This window comes from Rhodotorula toruloides, assembly GCF_000320785.1.
Source record: "Rhodotorula toruloides NP11 unplaced genomic scaffold Scaffold6, whole genome shotgun sequence".
In the NCBI taxonomy this organism is placed as follows: domain Eukaryota; kingdom Fungi; phylum Basidiomycota; class Microbotryomycetes; order Sporidiobolales; family Sporidiobolaceae; genus Rhodotorula; species Rhodotorula toruloides.
In genome coordinates this window covers 242,179-255,256 of record NW_015622966.1, presented here as the reverse complement: position 1 = coordinate 255,256, position 13,078 = coordinate 242,179, and the positions used below count along the sequence as shown (strand labels likewise).

The 13,078-nt window shown below is 61.2% G+C and overlaps 7 protein-coding genes across 7 annotated transcripts; 5 read left to right on the top strand and 2 right to left on the bottom strand.

The window, feature by feature from the left end:
- Positions 1-862: 862 nt before the first annotated feature.
- RHTO_07178 (TRAF-like zinc finger) lies at positions 863-2,347 on the top strand (the record flags this gene model as incomplete). The annotated part of the gene is made up of 6 exons (XM_016420836.1): positions 863-923; positions 985-1,456; positions 1,508-1,583; positions 1,636-1,829; positions 1,884-2,042; positions 2,110-2,347. The coding sequence occupies 6 exons, from the start codon at positions 863-865 to the stop codon at positions 2,345-2,347; spliced, it is 1,200 nt and encodes a 399-aa protein (XP_016274563.1).
- A 164-nt stretch (positions 2,348-2,511) lies between these two features.
- RHTO_07177 (mitochondrial ribosomal protein subunit img2) lies at positions 2,512-3,109 on the top strand (the record flags this gene model as incomplete). The annotated part of the gene is made up of 3 exons (XM_016420835.1): positions 2,512-2,775; positions 2,842-2,916; positions 2,978-3,109. The coding sequence occupies 3 exons, from the start codon at positions 2,512-2,514 to the stop codon at positions 3,107-3,109; spliced, it is 471 nt and encodes a 156-aa protein (XP_016274562.1).
- A 425-nt stretch (positions 3,110-3,534) lies between these two features.
- On the bottom strand, positions 3,535-5,131 carry RHTO_07176 (chitin synthase export chaperone; the record flags this gene model as incomplete). Its single annotated transcript, XM_016420834.1, has 7 exons — positions 3,535-3,573; positions 3,632-3,816; positions 3,899-4,230; positions 4,346-4,518; positions 4,682-4,910; positions 4,995-5,008; positions 5,099-5,131. The coding sequence occupies 7 exons, from the start codon at positions 5,129-5,131 to the stop codon at positions 3,535-3,537; spliced, it is 1,005 nt and encodes a 334-aa protein (XP_016274561.1).
- A 928-nt stretch (positions 5,132-6,059) lies between these two features.
- On the top strand, positions 6,060-6,936 carry RHTO_07175 (uncharacterized protein; the record flags this gene model as incomplete). The annotated part of the gene is made up of 4 exons (XM_016420833.1): positions 6,060-6,122; positions 6,189-6,363; positions 6,422-6,706; positions 6,779-6,936. 4 exons carry the CDS (start codon positions 6,060-6,062, stop codon positions 6,934-6,936), a joined length of 681 nt encoding a protein of 226 aa, XP_016274560.1.
- A 345-nt stretch (positions 6,937-7,281) lies between these two features.
- RHTO_07174 (uncharacterized protein) lies at positions 7,282-8,356 on the top strand (the record flags this gene model as incomplete). The annotated part of the gene is made up of 5 exons (XM_016420832.1): positions 7,282-7,312; positions 7,380-7,426; positions 7,502-7,679; positions 7,742-7,996; positions 8,073-8,356. 5 exons carry the CDS (start codon positions 7,282-7,284, stop codon positions 8,354-8,356), a joined length of 795 nt encoding a protein of 264 aa, XP_016274559.1.
- A 367-nt stretch (positions 8,357-8,723) lies between these two features.
- RHTO_07173 (uncharacterized protein) lies at positions 8,724-9,767 on the top strand (the record flags this gene model as incomplete). Its single annotated transcript, XM_016420831.1, has 5 exons — positions 8,724-8,751; positions 8,834-8,883; positions 8,970-9,108; positions 9,168-9,419; positions 9,481-9,767. The coding sequence occupies 5 exons, from the start codon at positions 8,724-8,726 to the stop codon at positions 9,765-9,767; spliced, it is 756 nt and encodes a 251-aa protein (XP_016274558.1).
- Positions 9,768-10,051: 284 nt separating this feature from the next.
- RHTO_07172 (uncharacterized protein) lies at positions 10,052-12,668 on the bottom strand (the record flags this gene model as incomplete). Its single annotated transcript, XM_016420830.1, has 9 exons — positions 10,052-10,255; positions 10,316-10,399; positions 10,484-10,796; positions 10,863-11,550; positions 11,607-11,994; positions 12,051-12,236; positions 12,295-12,339; positions 12,422-12,502; positions 12,591-12,668. 9 exons carry the CDS (start codon positions 12,666-12,668, stop codon positions 10,052-10,054), a joined length of 2,067 nt encoding a protein of 688 aa, XP_016274557.1.
- Positions 12,669-13,078: the final 410 nt, after the last annotated feature.

The following is a 13,078-nucleotide window of genomic DNA, read 5'->3' as shown; positions in this document are numbered from 1 at the left end:
GGAGAGAGGGTGTGCGAGCCCGAGTTGCGCGTTCGCTTGCGACGCTCGGGATGGAGGCGGAGGTTTGCGTAGAGCGCAAGAGTTGAGCAGACGAGCGAGATGAGGCCACGGACAGCGAGACGTCGAGGACAGCGCTCCACACAGCGGCCTGTCGGGTAAAGCAGCATCGGCCTGTAGCATGGGAACATCAGTCGTTGTCCGCTTAAACACGTTCAAGCTCGAGAGCGAGACGCACCTCGAATCGACAGACGCTCATCACGGCTCGTCCTGACCGCCGTCATGTCAGCTGGTCCCAGAGTCCCTGCCATTCCTGCCTTCGCCATCCGTGCATCGGTGCATCTGCGCAAGCTCGTTTTGTCGAAGTGCGAGGTGGTCGAGCAGGAAAAGGTTGTGAGAGAGGTGTCGGGGCGACAACACCGCGCGATGGCAGGTGAGTCTGTGTAGGTCAGTTGAGCAGTGTAGACGAGCAGTTCAGCATCTTTCCACGTCCGCAGAGCGTGTGCAAGCGGAAAGCGAGTGACGGGACGGAGAGAGAGCTGCAAATGGCGACGAGGAAGCGGTTTGGCATCAGCGTTCCACTGGCGGGTAAGCTGTACGTGCTATCAAGAGCCTAACCTGCCAGACACGAGCCTCGTGAGCCCACAAGAAGCCGTGGTCGCTGTTCTCTCCTCCCCACCTCCTCCTCAACCAAGGTCGACGCTTTCCCACTCACTCCAACTCGCTCGCTTGACTGCTAAGCCTTCGCGAAAGCTATCTGCGACCCGTCTACGCGCCCTCCTCGAACTTCACACGCCGGCCGTGCCCTCGTCTCCCGCTGTCTTCGCAACTCGCTCGTTCCCCTCTTCGACTCTCCCACCGCGCCATGGGCATCGACCGCGCCCTTTTCGCGAAGGGCAAAGTACCAGAGTACCTCATCTGTCCATGTTCGCCGCTTCCTTCGAGTTCAGCGGTCCGCTTGCTGACACTTTCGCTTCGACTTCGCAGGCTGCAAGGACGTCCTCGAGAACCCTTCCGAGATCTGCGATCAGGCCCACCTCATCTGCGGTCTATGTGGGCCTGAGCTGTACGGGACTGAAGACGACGTGGAGGAAGAGGAGGAGAAGGAGCCTGAACCGCCAAAGAAGCGAGCGCGGACGCTTGCTGAGGCTGCGCCCGGCTTGGAGCAGGAGTTTGCGTCTCAAGCGCAGGCAGGCGAGCGCGACGAGTCCGAGACGCCTGCGCCGGCCAACGGTGCCGAACGGGACGGTGAGGAGGAAGAAGAGAACGGTGAAAGAACAGGGAGCGAAGGCGACAGCGAGCACGACGGGCTGCAAGACCAGGACAATCAGGAAGGCGCAACAGGCTCAGAAGGCGATGGCAACGGGACTGGGGTCTGTCCTATATGCCAGGAACCGCTGCTGGATCCGGCGGACGTGCGACCTGCAAAGGCGATTCGTCGGATTATACAGGAGCTTACGTGCGTCTTCTTCCACCGCTTCGCGAAGCCTCACTGACGACTTTCGAATAGCGTAAACTGCGCTCACCTCTCCTTCGGCTGCCTTTGGACCGGTATCCTTCGCGACCAGCCCAAACACGACGAGACCGTACGTCCTTCCCCCTCCTCTCGCCGCTCTGCCCTCACCCTCTCCCTCGCAGTGCGAATACCGACCACTCCCCTGCGTCCACGCTGAACAAGGCTGCGGCTTCAGCGGTCCCAAAGACACGCACGCGAAGCACGAGGAGCGCGACTGCCTGTTCGCGACTGTGTCCTGTCCAAGGAAGAACTGCGAGCGGTTCAGCGGGACGAGGAATGATCTCAAGGCGCACGAGGACGAGTGCGACGCGTTCGAGTGCGTTCGAGTCCTTCGATTCTGCAGATTGCGAACTGACGATTTCTCGAGTAGGTGCGAAACGCCCGGATGCCCGACAATGACCACCAAGCGCATGCTGCCGATTCACCAGCTCGCGTGTACCGAGTACACCAGGCTGTACAAGAAGTCAATGCGTACGATCAAGCGGCTCAAGAGCGAGCTCGAAAAGGCGGCGAGTCCTGCCTCTCTTTCGTAGACTCGCGTTCTGATGCTGACGCTCTAACTCGCAACCACAGAAGAATCCGACTTCGTCGAACAGCAGACCGGTGGCGGAGATCACGCTCGACGACAACGACAATTCACCAACGCCGTCCGCGCCCAGCAAGCGCAGCGCCGAGGTGTACATCAAGACCGAGTCGCCTCTCAAGCGTTTGCGGGTCAACGAGCCGGAGAACGACGATGAGCAGATGCAAGAGGGGTCGCAGCCTGCGCAGGACGCGGCGGCAGCGGCAGGGGCAGGGGCGGACGAGGAGGAGGAAGACTTGCGTCCGTTGTAGCGAGACATGTCTCGCGCTTGTTGCATGCATCATACTATCGCATTCTCTACTCCGATCTACGGTACTTGCTTGCCTTCCAGCGAGACTCTCTCAACTTCACCTCGTCGAAAGCCAGCTCGACCGGGTCGTCCTCCTCACACGACCTCGCCCTCGCCAGACGCACGATGCAGCGCTTCCGACCACTCCTCACTGCTCTCCCAACCCTGCGCACACGCGCCGCGCCTCCCTCAGCCCTGCCCTTCCTCCGCCTCTCCTCCTCATCGCCCTCATCCGTCTCGGAGCCCTCTCCCGCTCCCGCCGCGCCAATAGAGCCCAAAGTTGCGCCTGGTTCCTCCACGGACTCGATTGGCGGGTTCACCAAGCCCAAGAAGGAGGGCGAGCAGCCCGAGTTGACGTACTTTGTGCCCCGGACCTCGAACGGAGAGTTGGTGCGTCCAGTTGCTCTCGACTCGCTGTTTGGGCTGTGTGGGCTGATCAGGAGCACGGGGAAACAGCCTGTGTACACCGACTACAAGCAACAAGGTCGACGAGTCCTGACCGTGATCCGCAAGACTCGAGGAGAACTCACCGTGCGCTCCTTTCCCTCGCGCTCCACGCGCACCTCTCGCTGACCTATGCTGAGGACGACAGCATCTCCAACGCCACATCGCGCAATACATCCCCGAATCTCACCCGTACATCCGGCCTGCGGCGGGGGCAGTCGTGTTGCGAGGCAACTGGGCGAGGGAGGTCAAGGAGTTCCTGTGGAGCAAGGGGTTCTAGACGGACCTGCGGCGACTGCAAGGATACACATGGGTGCTCTCCGGCGGACGGACGGCGTGTGAGCGAGAGGAGAGCGCGCTGGATCGCTCGACTGCCTCGTATCTAGAGAATATGAGCGCCAGGCTGAAAGGTTGAAGTGAAGAGGTGGTACTACATTAAGTCTGTACGATGTAAGGAGGAGAAACGTGGGAACAAGAGAGAGGTTTCGGGTAAGGGTATCGCACGACGAGCGGAACGAGATTACTGGAAGGGAGACGAGCGGTTGGGTTGGGAGAAACCGTACCCCGAGGGTTTTGCGAGAACAAGAAAACGAGGAAGCGAGTGTAAGGCTTGGTGTTGTAGCGTCCATGCAAAGAGAGGGATTCGGGCAGAACGTGCGAAAGACGAAGAGGGAACGGGAGAAGGAAAGAAGGATGACGGCAGGCTCAGTACGTCGCCGAGTTGGCGCCGCCAATCGTGTAGTCCTGCGGAAGCCATTCATCAATCTCGATCCCTCCTCAAGCTCAATAGAGTCGCACTCACGTCCCACTCGTCCTCCGTGATGAACGTCCACGAAGCGTAAATCAACCCGATGGTGACAGTCTCGAGCAGCGTCGCGATCCAGCTTCCGTCGATCTTGGCGTGCGTGCCGGTGCAGATGCGGTGCGAGAGGGCGTAGTAGGCGGCTTGGCCGAGGGCGAAAACGAATGCTGCGCCGAGGAGGGTGACTGCGAGCGTTTCCGCATGTATAGTCAGTACGGCGCCCTGGAAGCGGACGGAGACGGACGAGAAGTTGCGAGCGAGACTCACAAAGCGGCTTCTTCTCCCTCAATACCCTCGCGACAACACCCGCCTGGATGATGAAGTAAACCGCCGCCGCCGCAGCTGGCCAAACGATCGTGAGGGAGAACAACCAAGCCGAGTGGATCTGCGCCGGGTTCTTGCTCTGGAAGTAGTCGGTGATCGTGAGACCCGTGTCGAGCGCGATGTAGCCTGATCCGACGGCGAGGATGATGCCGATTCCGAAGAGGGGGATGAGCGAGAGGAGCGTGCCGTCTTCGACGACTTGGAGGGAGAGGAAGGCGACCCAGACGAGGACCCAGAACAGCGCGACGAGCATGCCGACGTGCACCGCCGTGACCCTGCGAGCGCAACGCTGCGTCAGTCTCCGTCGTAAGCTCCCTGTCGAGCGGCGTCTGTCCAACGATCTGCCGTGGTGCCAGACTCCGCGACCGCGAGAAACGAGAGAAGACGCACCAAGTCAACGCCAGACTACCCTGCTTCAACAACGCCGAGTTGTCCGCCAACTGCAATCCCTGCACGACCGCGTACATGAGGAAGAGGATGGTCATCTCGACGCGTCCGACGGCGGCGGTGCGGCGGATCGCGGCGGCTGCGAGGGCGAGACCGACGAGGACGGCGATGCCGCACTGCGAAAGAGTGGTGGTCAGCAAAGGTTTGGAGTGGTGTAGGCCGCCAGGGCGTGCGGAGCGGAGGTACACAGCAACGAACGCGCAAAGCTGTTCGCCGCTCGCGCTGGCCCGACCCTCCAGCGCACCCCAATTGCGCTTCAAAGAGAAGCCTCGCACTCACCAGAATCAGATTCGCGATGTTCCCCAAGTACCCGCTCTCACCACCGACAAAGCCAGCCCGGGGGATGAAGCAGCTCGCGCCTATGCCTACTCCGGCACTCCTCAGCGCCGACTGGAAGTTGGGGTCGGAGGCGGGAGGAAGGCCCAGAAGTTCGGAGGCGGGCGCTTGCATGCCATGAGGATGGACGAGCAGTTGGCGGAAGAAGAGGTTGCAGATGGGCATTGAGGGGCTGCGAGACGAAGATGGGGCGCAAGTCGTCAGGAGCTCGTCACAAGGAAGTGACGCAATTGTCTTGCTGTGAGCGTCTACTCACATATTCCGGCAGGGCTGTGCAAGGCGGAACGAAGAAGAAGCAGCAGGTCAGCGGGAGACGTTCGTTTCACCTTTGCCGCACCTCGAGGCGATCGCGGAACGCACGTAGCTGTAGTCTCCATACCCAAAGAGAACCATCGTTGCTCAGTTCCGTGCGGAGAGAGGGCGAAGCGGGTGGAGAAGAAGTCGCGTGAGGAGGAAGGGAGGGGGAGGCGAGTCGAGGCTGTGTTGGGCGGTCGAGCTGGCGTGCAACGGGGTGGTGACTGTTGCTGAGTGTGCAGGCCTCGTGTGCAGTTCAGTAGGCGCTACGATTCTGTCGCTCGGTCGGTGTCGAGGGGATCGAGAGAGGAAGGTGATTGAACAGGAAGGGGGAGCGAGAAGACGGGGCAGGATGCGGGTGCTCGACGCGTAGCAGTCTGCGCGCGGTGTAAGTGACTGTAAGCCTCTGTTTCCTGTCCCACAGCGAGTCCTGTGCGGTGGGTGAGCGGGATGGAGGAGGTGAGCGTCGCGAGGGCCCCGTCCGTCGTCGGTAGGAGCGGCGTTCGTTCGGCGGAAGTGTGCGTACCAGTGAGCCAGTCCAGGAGATCCCTTCGAGCACAGCAAGTCTGTCAAGCTGGACAAGCGAGAGCAGTGCAAGCAAAGGGAAGTTGCTCGCCGGTTGACGCGTTGACGACTTGACCAGCAAGCGAAGCGATGACGCGTGCGAGCCAGTGTTGCGCCTCTTGGCCTCTCTTGTGCGCTCGTAGACGACGCTGAACGCTCGACGGGACTCGCAGAACAGCTTGCGACGAGGAGGACGCATTGCACGATCCTCTCGCGCTCTCTCCCACCCCTCTCGACGACGTGCGACGTCGCTGCTGGCTTCGAGCATGCTTGCTGGGCGCTCTGCAGGGCTATCTTGTCAGTCCTGGCTTGTTGTCGAGTCTCGCATCGTCGTTGAAGCCGCCGGAAGATCCGCGGACCCTCCTCAACCCGGTGTCCTCGTTCCTCCTCGCTCTTCACCTCTCTCGCTACGCTCTGCTGCTTCCGCAGACTTTAGAACTCGCACGCTATGAGCCTTCACGCCATGCTTGACTCGGGCGCTTTGCAAGAAGAACGGCAGAAGCGGACTGCGGCAACGGGGCGAATCGTGCGTGCTTTCTCGTCCCCGGTGTAGAGCACGACATGCAGGAGCTGCTCACAATCTCGACGACAGGTCCACTCTTACGGCGGGCACGAGGGGCTGCAGCGGATCGTTGCGGCTATCGTCAATTGGTTGCAGATCAACTTGACAGGCTTCGAGCCAGCTGAGCCAGCGACTAGAGCCAACCCGAACGGTTACCAGCACTACGACGCCGGCGGGCTGGTCATTGAAGGGGGCTTGAACACCGGTGAGTTTGCATCCTGGCCCCCTCTGCCCGCAACTCTCGCTGAGCGTTCGCCCACCAGCCCCCGAACCCATCGTCCTCCGCGCCCCCGGCGTCTCTATTCACGTCGTCCAGATTCGCGCAAGTGGCCGATGGCCTCGCCGCTTCGTCCTCGAGCGCTTTCTCCCCGACTCGGGCGGCGAGAAGAAGGGCCACAAGACAGACATACGTGAGATTTCGGCTCCGCGCCTCGTTCAGAGCTACGTCAGAGTGGAACACAAGTACAATTGGCCGACGGATGAGGCGGAAACGATTGCGCAGGCCGGCTTGCAGGACCGCCCACACGCGTTGAGTGTTGATTTCCATCGTTTGTTCTTTCCATCTTGTCTTTGCGAAGCACTCCTCATTCCATCAATCTCTCGTCGACCGTTTTCCCCAGCTCCCCTCGTCCCCTTCGCTTTCACCGCGACCATCGAGCAACTCGGCCGACCACTCGAGGACACATACAAGTGGTCCCCTCACCCAGATGTCGCCTTCCGCATCCACCTCCTGCCCCCGGCCCGGCCATCCCTCAAGCCTTCGTCCGACTTGATCTGACAAAACCGGCAGGAGCGGCGGGACCAGCGACGGAGCGGTCGTTGAGCAAGGGGTTTGCGGTTGCTTCGAGGAGGAAGGGGGCGACGGGACCGGCCGTGTTCGGGTGGAAGTAGCGGTCGTGCTAAGTTCCCGTGTGCTCTCGCTCGCGTCTTTTGCTTCGCTTGCGCCCTCTCACGGACGAGGACGAGGAGGCGGAATCGGGGTATCCGCGGACTTCGCATCCACGACGCTTGTTTGCTCGCTGCTTTCGCTTCTTCTTCTTCCCCCGTCTCCCTTCTCACTGGATTGGCCTTATCTTGCTGCCAGCCCTCGCTCGTCCTCGGTCCCTCGACACGGACGCTCAAGATGAACTTGTCCCACCTCACACACGCTCAAGGTGCGCGAGCACCTTCCGAGGAGCATCCAGCTCGTCATCCCATGCTGACCATGACGAGCTCGAGCAGACGTTGAACCGCTCGAGGCTTCTCGCGCCGCTGTAACCAACCGACTCGTGCGCTCCCCCTTCTTGCGTCCGACTGGCTATCCAACATGCTGAAGCGGTTCTGCTTTCTTTGCGTTCACGCAGCTCAATACCTTCCGCAGTGGACCGTTTGATTCCAGCTTCGACACGCAGCGCGAACCCCTCGAAGCCATCTTCGTCGTGCTCATCAAGGAGCTGCAGGTCCAGCTTCTCGGCGTTCCACGCAACGAGGCTCAGTACGTCCCGCAAGGACGGCTCGTGGTTACGCCAGGTCATGGAACAAGTCAGTACAAGCTTGAGCGGTATACTTGCGGCCTCGCTGACATTCGCCTTGCGCTCGTCCAGCGCGCGACCCCGTCGGTATCTCCATGCCGGCCGTCCCCTTCAAGGCAAAGCTTGCTGGACGGGGCTCTTCCCGCCGCTACGCCGTGTCCGAGAGTACTGGCGACACGTTCATGGCCGGCCCTTGCCTCGCGGAGGTCTGGCAGCCTGCGCGGAAAGTTTACGGATACGCTACAAGGTCGGTGGGGAAGGAGATGGCTCAACACTATGCGCAGCCAGGCAGCGGACCTTTCAGGATCATGTCGGGGCTCTTCCTGCGTAAGTCTACCACATCTCTCATGCGCTGACCGTCCTCGACTTCGTGTGCTGACGCTTGTTCCGCACTGTCCCTCAGCGGCACACTACGACCTTCCGTACTCCATCGATCTCTACGTCTCGCAGTGCGGCAACCCGCTCGAGCACGTCCGCGTCGAACATCCTCCGCAAACCGTCATCTTCGACTGCGCCCTCAAGCGACTCCAGGATGATGTCGATCACCCTGTCGTCCATTTCCGTCTCCATCTCGCTCTTCCGTCGCATCGTGGCACAGCGGGAGCGGTGCAGCAGTCGCTCGCCAGCACTTTCGCCGTCGGTACGAGGCGTCGCGGTGAGCCTTCGCCTTCGGTTTTCTCCTGGTAGCGACGAGCTCCGCCTCCCGTCATTACACTTGCAGTAGCCAGCTAGAGAGCCTCTCCAGCGGAATGGCTGTTGAGGAGGAGAGGGAGTGGGTTTGACACTGCTTGGGAAGGTCAAACGGATGTCGCTTCGCTTGCGCTGCGACAGTCTCTGCGCCTGGACAAGCAGAAGGCGAGCTCTAAGGAAGCAGGAAGAGGTCGAGCGTGGCGATGCTGAAGGAGAGTCCGCGGTGGGTCCGTGGAGTTGCGACACGATCTTTCGTCTTCGGCTGCTCCTCTCCCTTTCTCTTCAGGGCTTGCGTTGCTATCGAGCTTGCTGTCCCTCTCCTACTCCCGCTCTGAACGCCTGCTTTCAGCTGCCTCTGACCGCCATGGACGTGCACAGCATGTTGACGACGAGTGAGTAATTTCTCTCGGCAGTCAGCTCGTTCAAGTACGAAGTCTCCCGACACCCGCGCTCACCACCTCGCCCTTCTCGCAGACAAGGAGGCCTGGGAGCTCAAGGAGGAACGGAGGCAGACCCACAGGATCGTGCGTTCCCGCCTCTCCGCGTTCCTCCCTCCTCGACATAGTATCCTCCCTGCGCCAAACACTGAGTACGCCTCATCGGCTCGCAGGTGAACGGCTACGGTGGCGAAAACGCCCTCCGCCGCATCTTGAAGGCCATCATTGAGCATTTCAGCAAGATCCTCCTCAAACGTGACCTTGTATACGACGGGGCAGGCGCACTTCACATCTCGCCAGGCTCCGCCACAGGTGCACCAAAGCCATACTTTCTGCAGTCAACATCACTGCTCACCTTGAGTGCCACACAGCCGAGCACCCCATCCCGGTACATGGTCCGGCTGTTCCCCTCGAGGTCTACGAGAGCAGGGCACACCCCCCTCGATTCGTTCTCTACACCTCCGCCATCCGCGCCTCCCAGAAGTACACGATGGCGGGACCTCGTCTTGTTGAGGGCAACCAGAGCGGCGGTCCTTGGTTCACCACCCTAACGGGCAGGAACATGTCGAAGCACTACGCGCAGCGGAAGGCGGGAATGTTCTGGCTGCACTTCATCCTCACGCGTGAGACCTCGGCTGCTTTCTGCGTTGACAGCTGGATCACTGACTTTGCCTACCCTCACAGCTCACGAACACGGCGTACCCTTCCCCGCCAAGGTCTCCATTGCACAAGAGGGTGACGCCTGGCAGCAGCTGCAGGAGCCCTCGCCTCCTCAGACGGTCGCCTTACACATCTGCATCAACCCGCTCGACGCGGACAAGAGCAACTTGATCGCCTGGTTCCGCCTGAAGCTCCTCCTTCCGGCTCACGATGCTCAGCACTCGCTCTTCAAGAGTAGGTCGTCACGTCGAGGCTTCGAAGTTGACGCGAGACGCAGGAATGAGGTTGCGCTGTCGGTCTTGTCGTGGTGAACGGGCGTATTGACGGGGTGTCTTGCGAGGGTACTGGCTCAGGGCGTCAGGGAGCGTATTTGGATGCGATAGAATGGGCAAGAGTAGCAGGGTGCTATGAGCGGGAGGTCTTCGTAATCTTCGCATCCGTCTGAGAAGGTCGTCCATGTCGAGAACGCTCCTCCCGCTCGCTGCGACCTTCGAGAGACGACAAATCCGATGCATAGCAAGCAATAGAGACATCAACAGCAAATGGAGAGGAAATAGAACGCGCCTATCCGCCCCGCACCCTTCGAACCAACCCCTCACGCCCTCTCCTCCTCTCCCGCTCCACTTCCCGCTCCCCCGCCCGCTGCAGAACTCGCAGCCGGCGCCTGCGCGACAGGAGGCGGGATGCGGACCTCGAGGTTCTGGACGATCTCGAGCCAGACGTCTTCGAAGCCGGGGAAGCGGGCGGTGCGGACGTAGTCGAAGACTTTGCGCATCTGAGGCGACGAGCGGACTTCGTTCTGCGCGGATAGAGTGTCAGTTGGCGGGCTGGTGAGCTGTAGCTGAGCGAGAGGACGCACCCATTTTTCGAGGAGGAAGGCAATCTCGACGCGGCGAACCTCGTCGAAGCGATTGGAGAAGGAGCCAAACACCTCGTAGACGATCTGCGAGGGAAGACGGAGACACGCGGTTCAGCGAGGGGCTCGAAGAAGCGCGAGTGCGGCCGGACGGAAGCAAGAGCCACTCACGTTCTGCGCGTTCAGACTCGAGACGATGTGCTCGAACGCACGCTCCTTCAGCTCCACCAATCCCATCTTGTCGCTGAGCCTGTAGATTGCCTTCGCCGAACACGGCGCGACGGCATTCGATTCGTTCGAAGCGGCGATGCCGGACATCGAAGGAGGCGAGAGGGCGAGCAGGTAGGCGCGGCGGGAGGCGTAGGGGAAGGGAAGCGAGTTGTTTGCTGCGTAGTCTTTGGCGACGTAGTAGGTTGAGGCGAGAGGGGAGAACGAGATCGAGTCGGTGTACAGGTAGTGCAGCAGGGCGCGGTAGGTCGAGTAGCTGCGGGCGCGAGTGAGCGAAGACAGGGTCAGTGCTGTACTGAGTGAGATACCGCACCGCACTCACGCAGCATCCGTAACGACCACCTCAAACCTCGGCCGATCATCCGCCGGCGCCTTCTTCCTCGGCTCCCTCTTCTTCCGCGGCGTGAGCGCGATCGGCCCTCCCCTCCGCACCAACGACGTCGCCGAAGCCGGTGCGCGCGCCGTAGCAGGCCTGACAGGCGACTGCGGCGCACTCGGCGCGTCGACAAACCTGCTTGCCGCACCGGTGGACGGTGTCGCAGGCCTGCCAGCAAGCTGGGATTCCGATTCGCCGCCGTCGGTCGAGGAGGATTCGTCGGCGCTCCGGTCGCCGTCTGCGCGATTGGGGCGCTCGTCGTCAGAGATCGAGACGGGAGAGGTAGGGGAGAGAGGGCGGCGAGGAGCAGAAGGCATAGGCGTGCGAGCGAGTTCGGGCGATGAGGGCGCTTGGTCTGTCGCGTCTGGATCGCGGGGATCGGAGAAGGCACTGGACGAAGCAAGAGGCTGAGCGGGAGAGAAGTCTTGTCTCCGCGGACTGCCCAACATCGACTCGTCCTCTTGCTCAGACTCGGTGCTCTCGCCGCCCGAGTTGTCGTCCTCATCGAGATCCACTTCGTCATCGCTCGTCGACTCGTAGTCGAGCTCGCCTTCGTCTTCCAATTCTTCGAAGGTGCTGGCGGACGGTGCGGCGGTGGTGGTGCGGGTGGACTCGTGAAAGCCGGACGAGAGCACTGCGGGTGTAACAAGCGTGAGTTCGAGCTTCTCTTGCGGTGGGCGGACGACTCACTCATGTCAAAGTACTCGCTCCGCCCAGCAAGCACCTTCTTCGCCGCGTACAGCCTCTTCTCCCTCCCCTTCTTGCCCTCGACGCCTTCAGGCCTGATGCGGAAGACCACATCCGCATAGTCCGGGTCATCAAACATCGATGCATAAGCATTGATGAGCGTCTTGGGCACGAGCAAGTGCGGAAGCGGCGGGCTCGTCGGCAAAGTTGGCTCGCAGACGATCGTGCAGACGATGAGGAAGGCGTCGCTCGCTCGTGTGTTCGGGTTGTTGTAGTACGCCTCGCTGCGTCGCCAGAAATTGAGGAAACCCCAGTTCTTAGTGCGGAAACTGAAGTCGTGGTTGTCGGCTTCGAGCTGCTTGAAGACAATCCGGCGGTCAATCGAGCGGGCCTGGCGGGTACATCTGCGTCAGTACCGTTTAGCAACAGGTAATATGTCGTGCGCACCTCGAACGTGAACTTGAACTTCCCATCCCGCCGCCAAGGCACCCGGTCCTTCTCCTTGCCCTCCTTCGCGCCCACAGCACCATCAGCCGCTGCGACTGCCGGTGGTTCCGCCAGTGCCCGCTCCTTCTCCGCTTGCGTTGGCTCGCAGGAGAGGTACAGCGAGACGTAGTTGTCGTGGCCCGAGTTCTATGCGAGGAGGGAGGTGAGCGGAAGAGGCGAGGGTGGAGAACGGAAGTGGGCGCACAGGGTATAGGAAGAGCTGCCATCGCGAGTTGTCGAAGAGGGCGGACTGTGCGTGCGAATAAACGCAGCGAACGACGCAGCTAGCAATGTCAGCTCGAGGTCCAGCGGGAAGGGCGATGCGGGCGCACCTTGACGCAGCGGGACTTGCTCTCGCCCTTGGTCTGGTCGAAAAGCTGCTTCAAGTTGCTCACACGCCATTCGAGTTGGACCTGCGGGCGTGCGAGGTCAGCGACGGTTCTCGTTTGGCGATGAAGTGGGGGCGGGAGGAGAGGGCGATGGGAAAGAATGAGAGCGCACAGAGCGAGTCTCTAAGTACTCTGAGTTGTCTAGCGATGGTGTCTGAGCAGCACGGGACGATCCAGCGGTGGTAGCCATCGTCTGTCGCTGAGCGTGAGCGGGAGGGAGAGAGCAAGGTCTCGCGGCGACTGCTCGCCTGCTCGAGCTGTAAGCGGGATTTGAGCTGCTGAGCTAGCTATCAGGACTCGGAGACACGCTACAGACGACCCGCCAGTCTCGCCCGTTCGCCCAGTAGCGCCTCCCCTCCTCCCCCGACGTTCCTCATCAACCTCGCGCGTCAACCTCGCCTCACACAGCTGCCAGAAGGATGGGACGAGTCTGGGCGAGCTGAAGAGGACTATACGACGCTCGCACGTATGACCCTGAGCGGTCTTACGAGCCGAGGCGCGGGACGATCCCACCTTGCCCTCCTGCCGAAGCTGTGCGCGTCCTTCGAGTTCCTCCACTCGCTGGACCTCCGCCTGCAAGAGCAACTACAAGCTCGCACT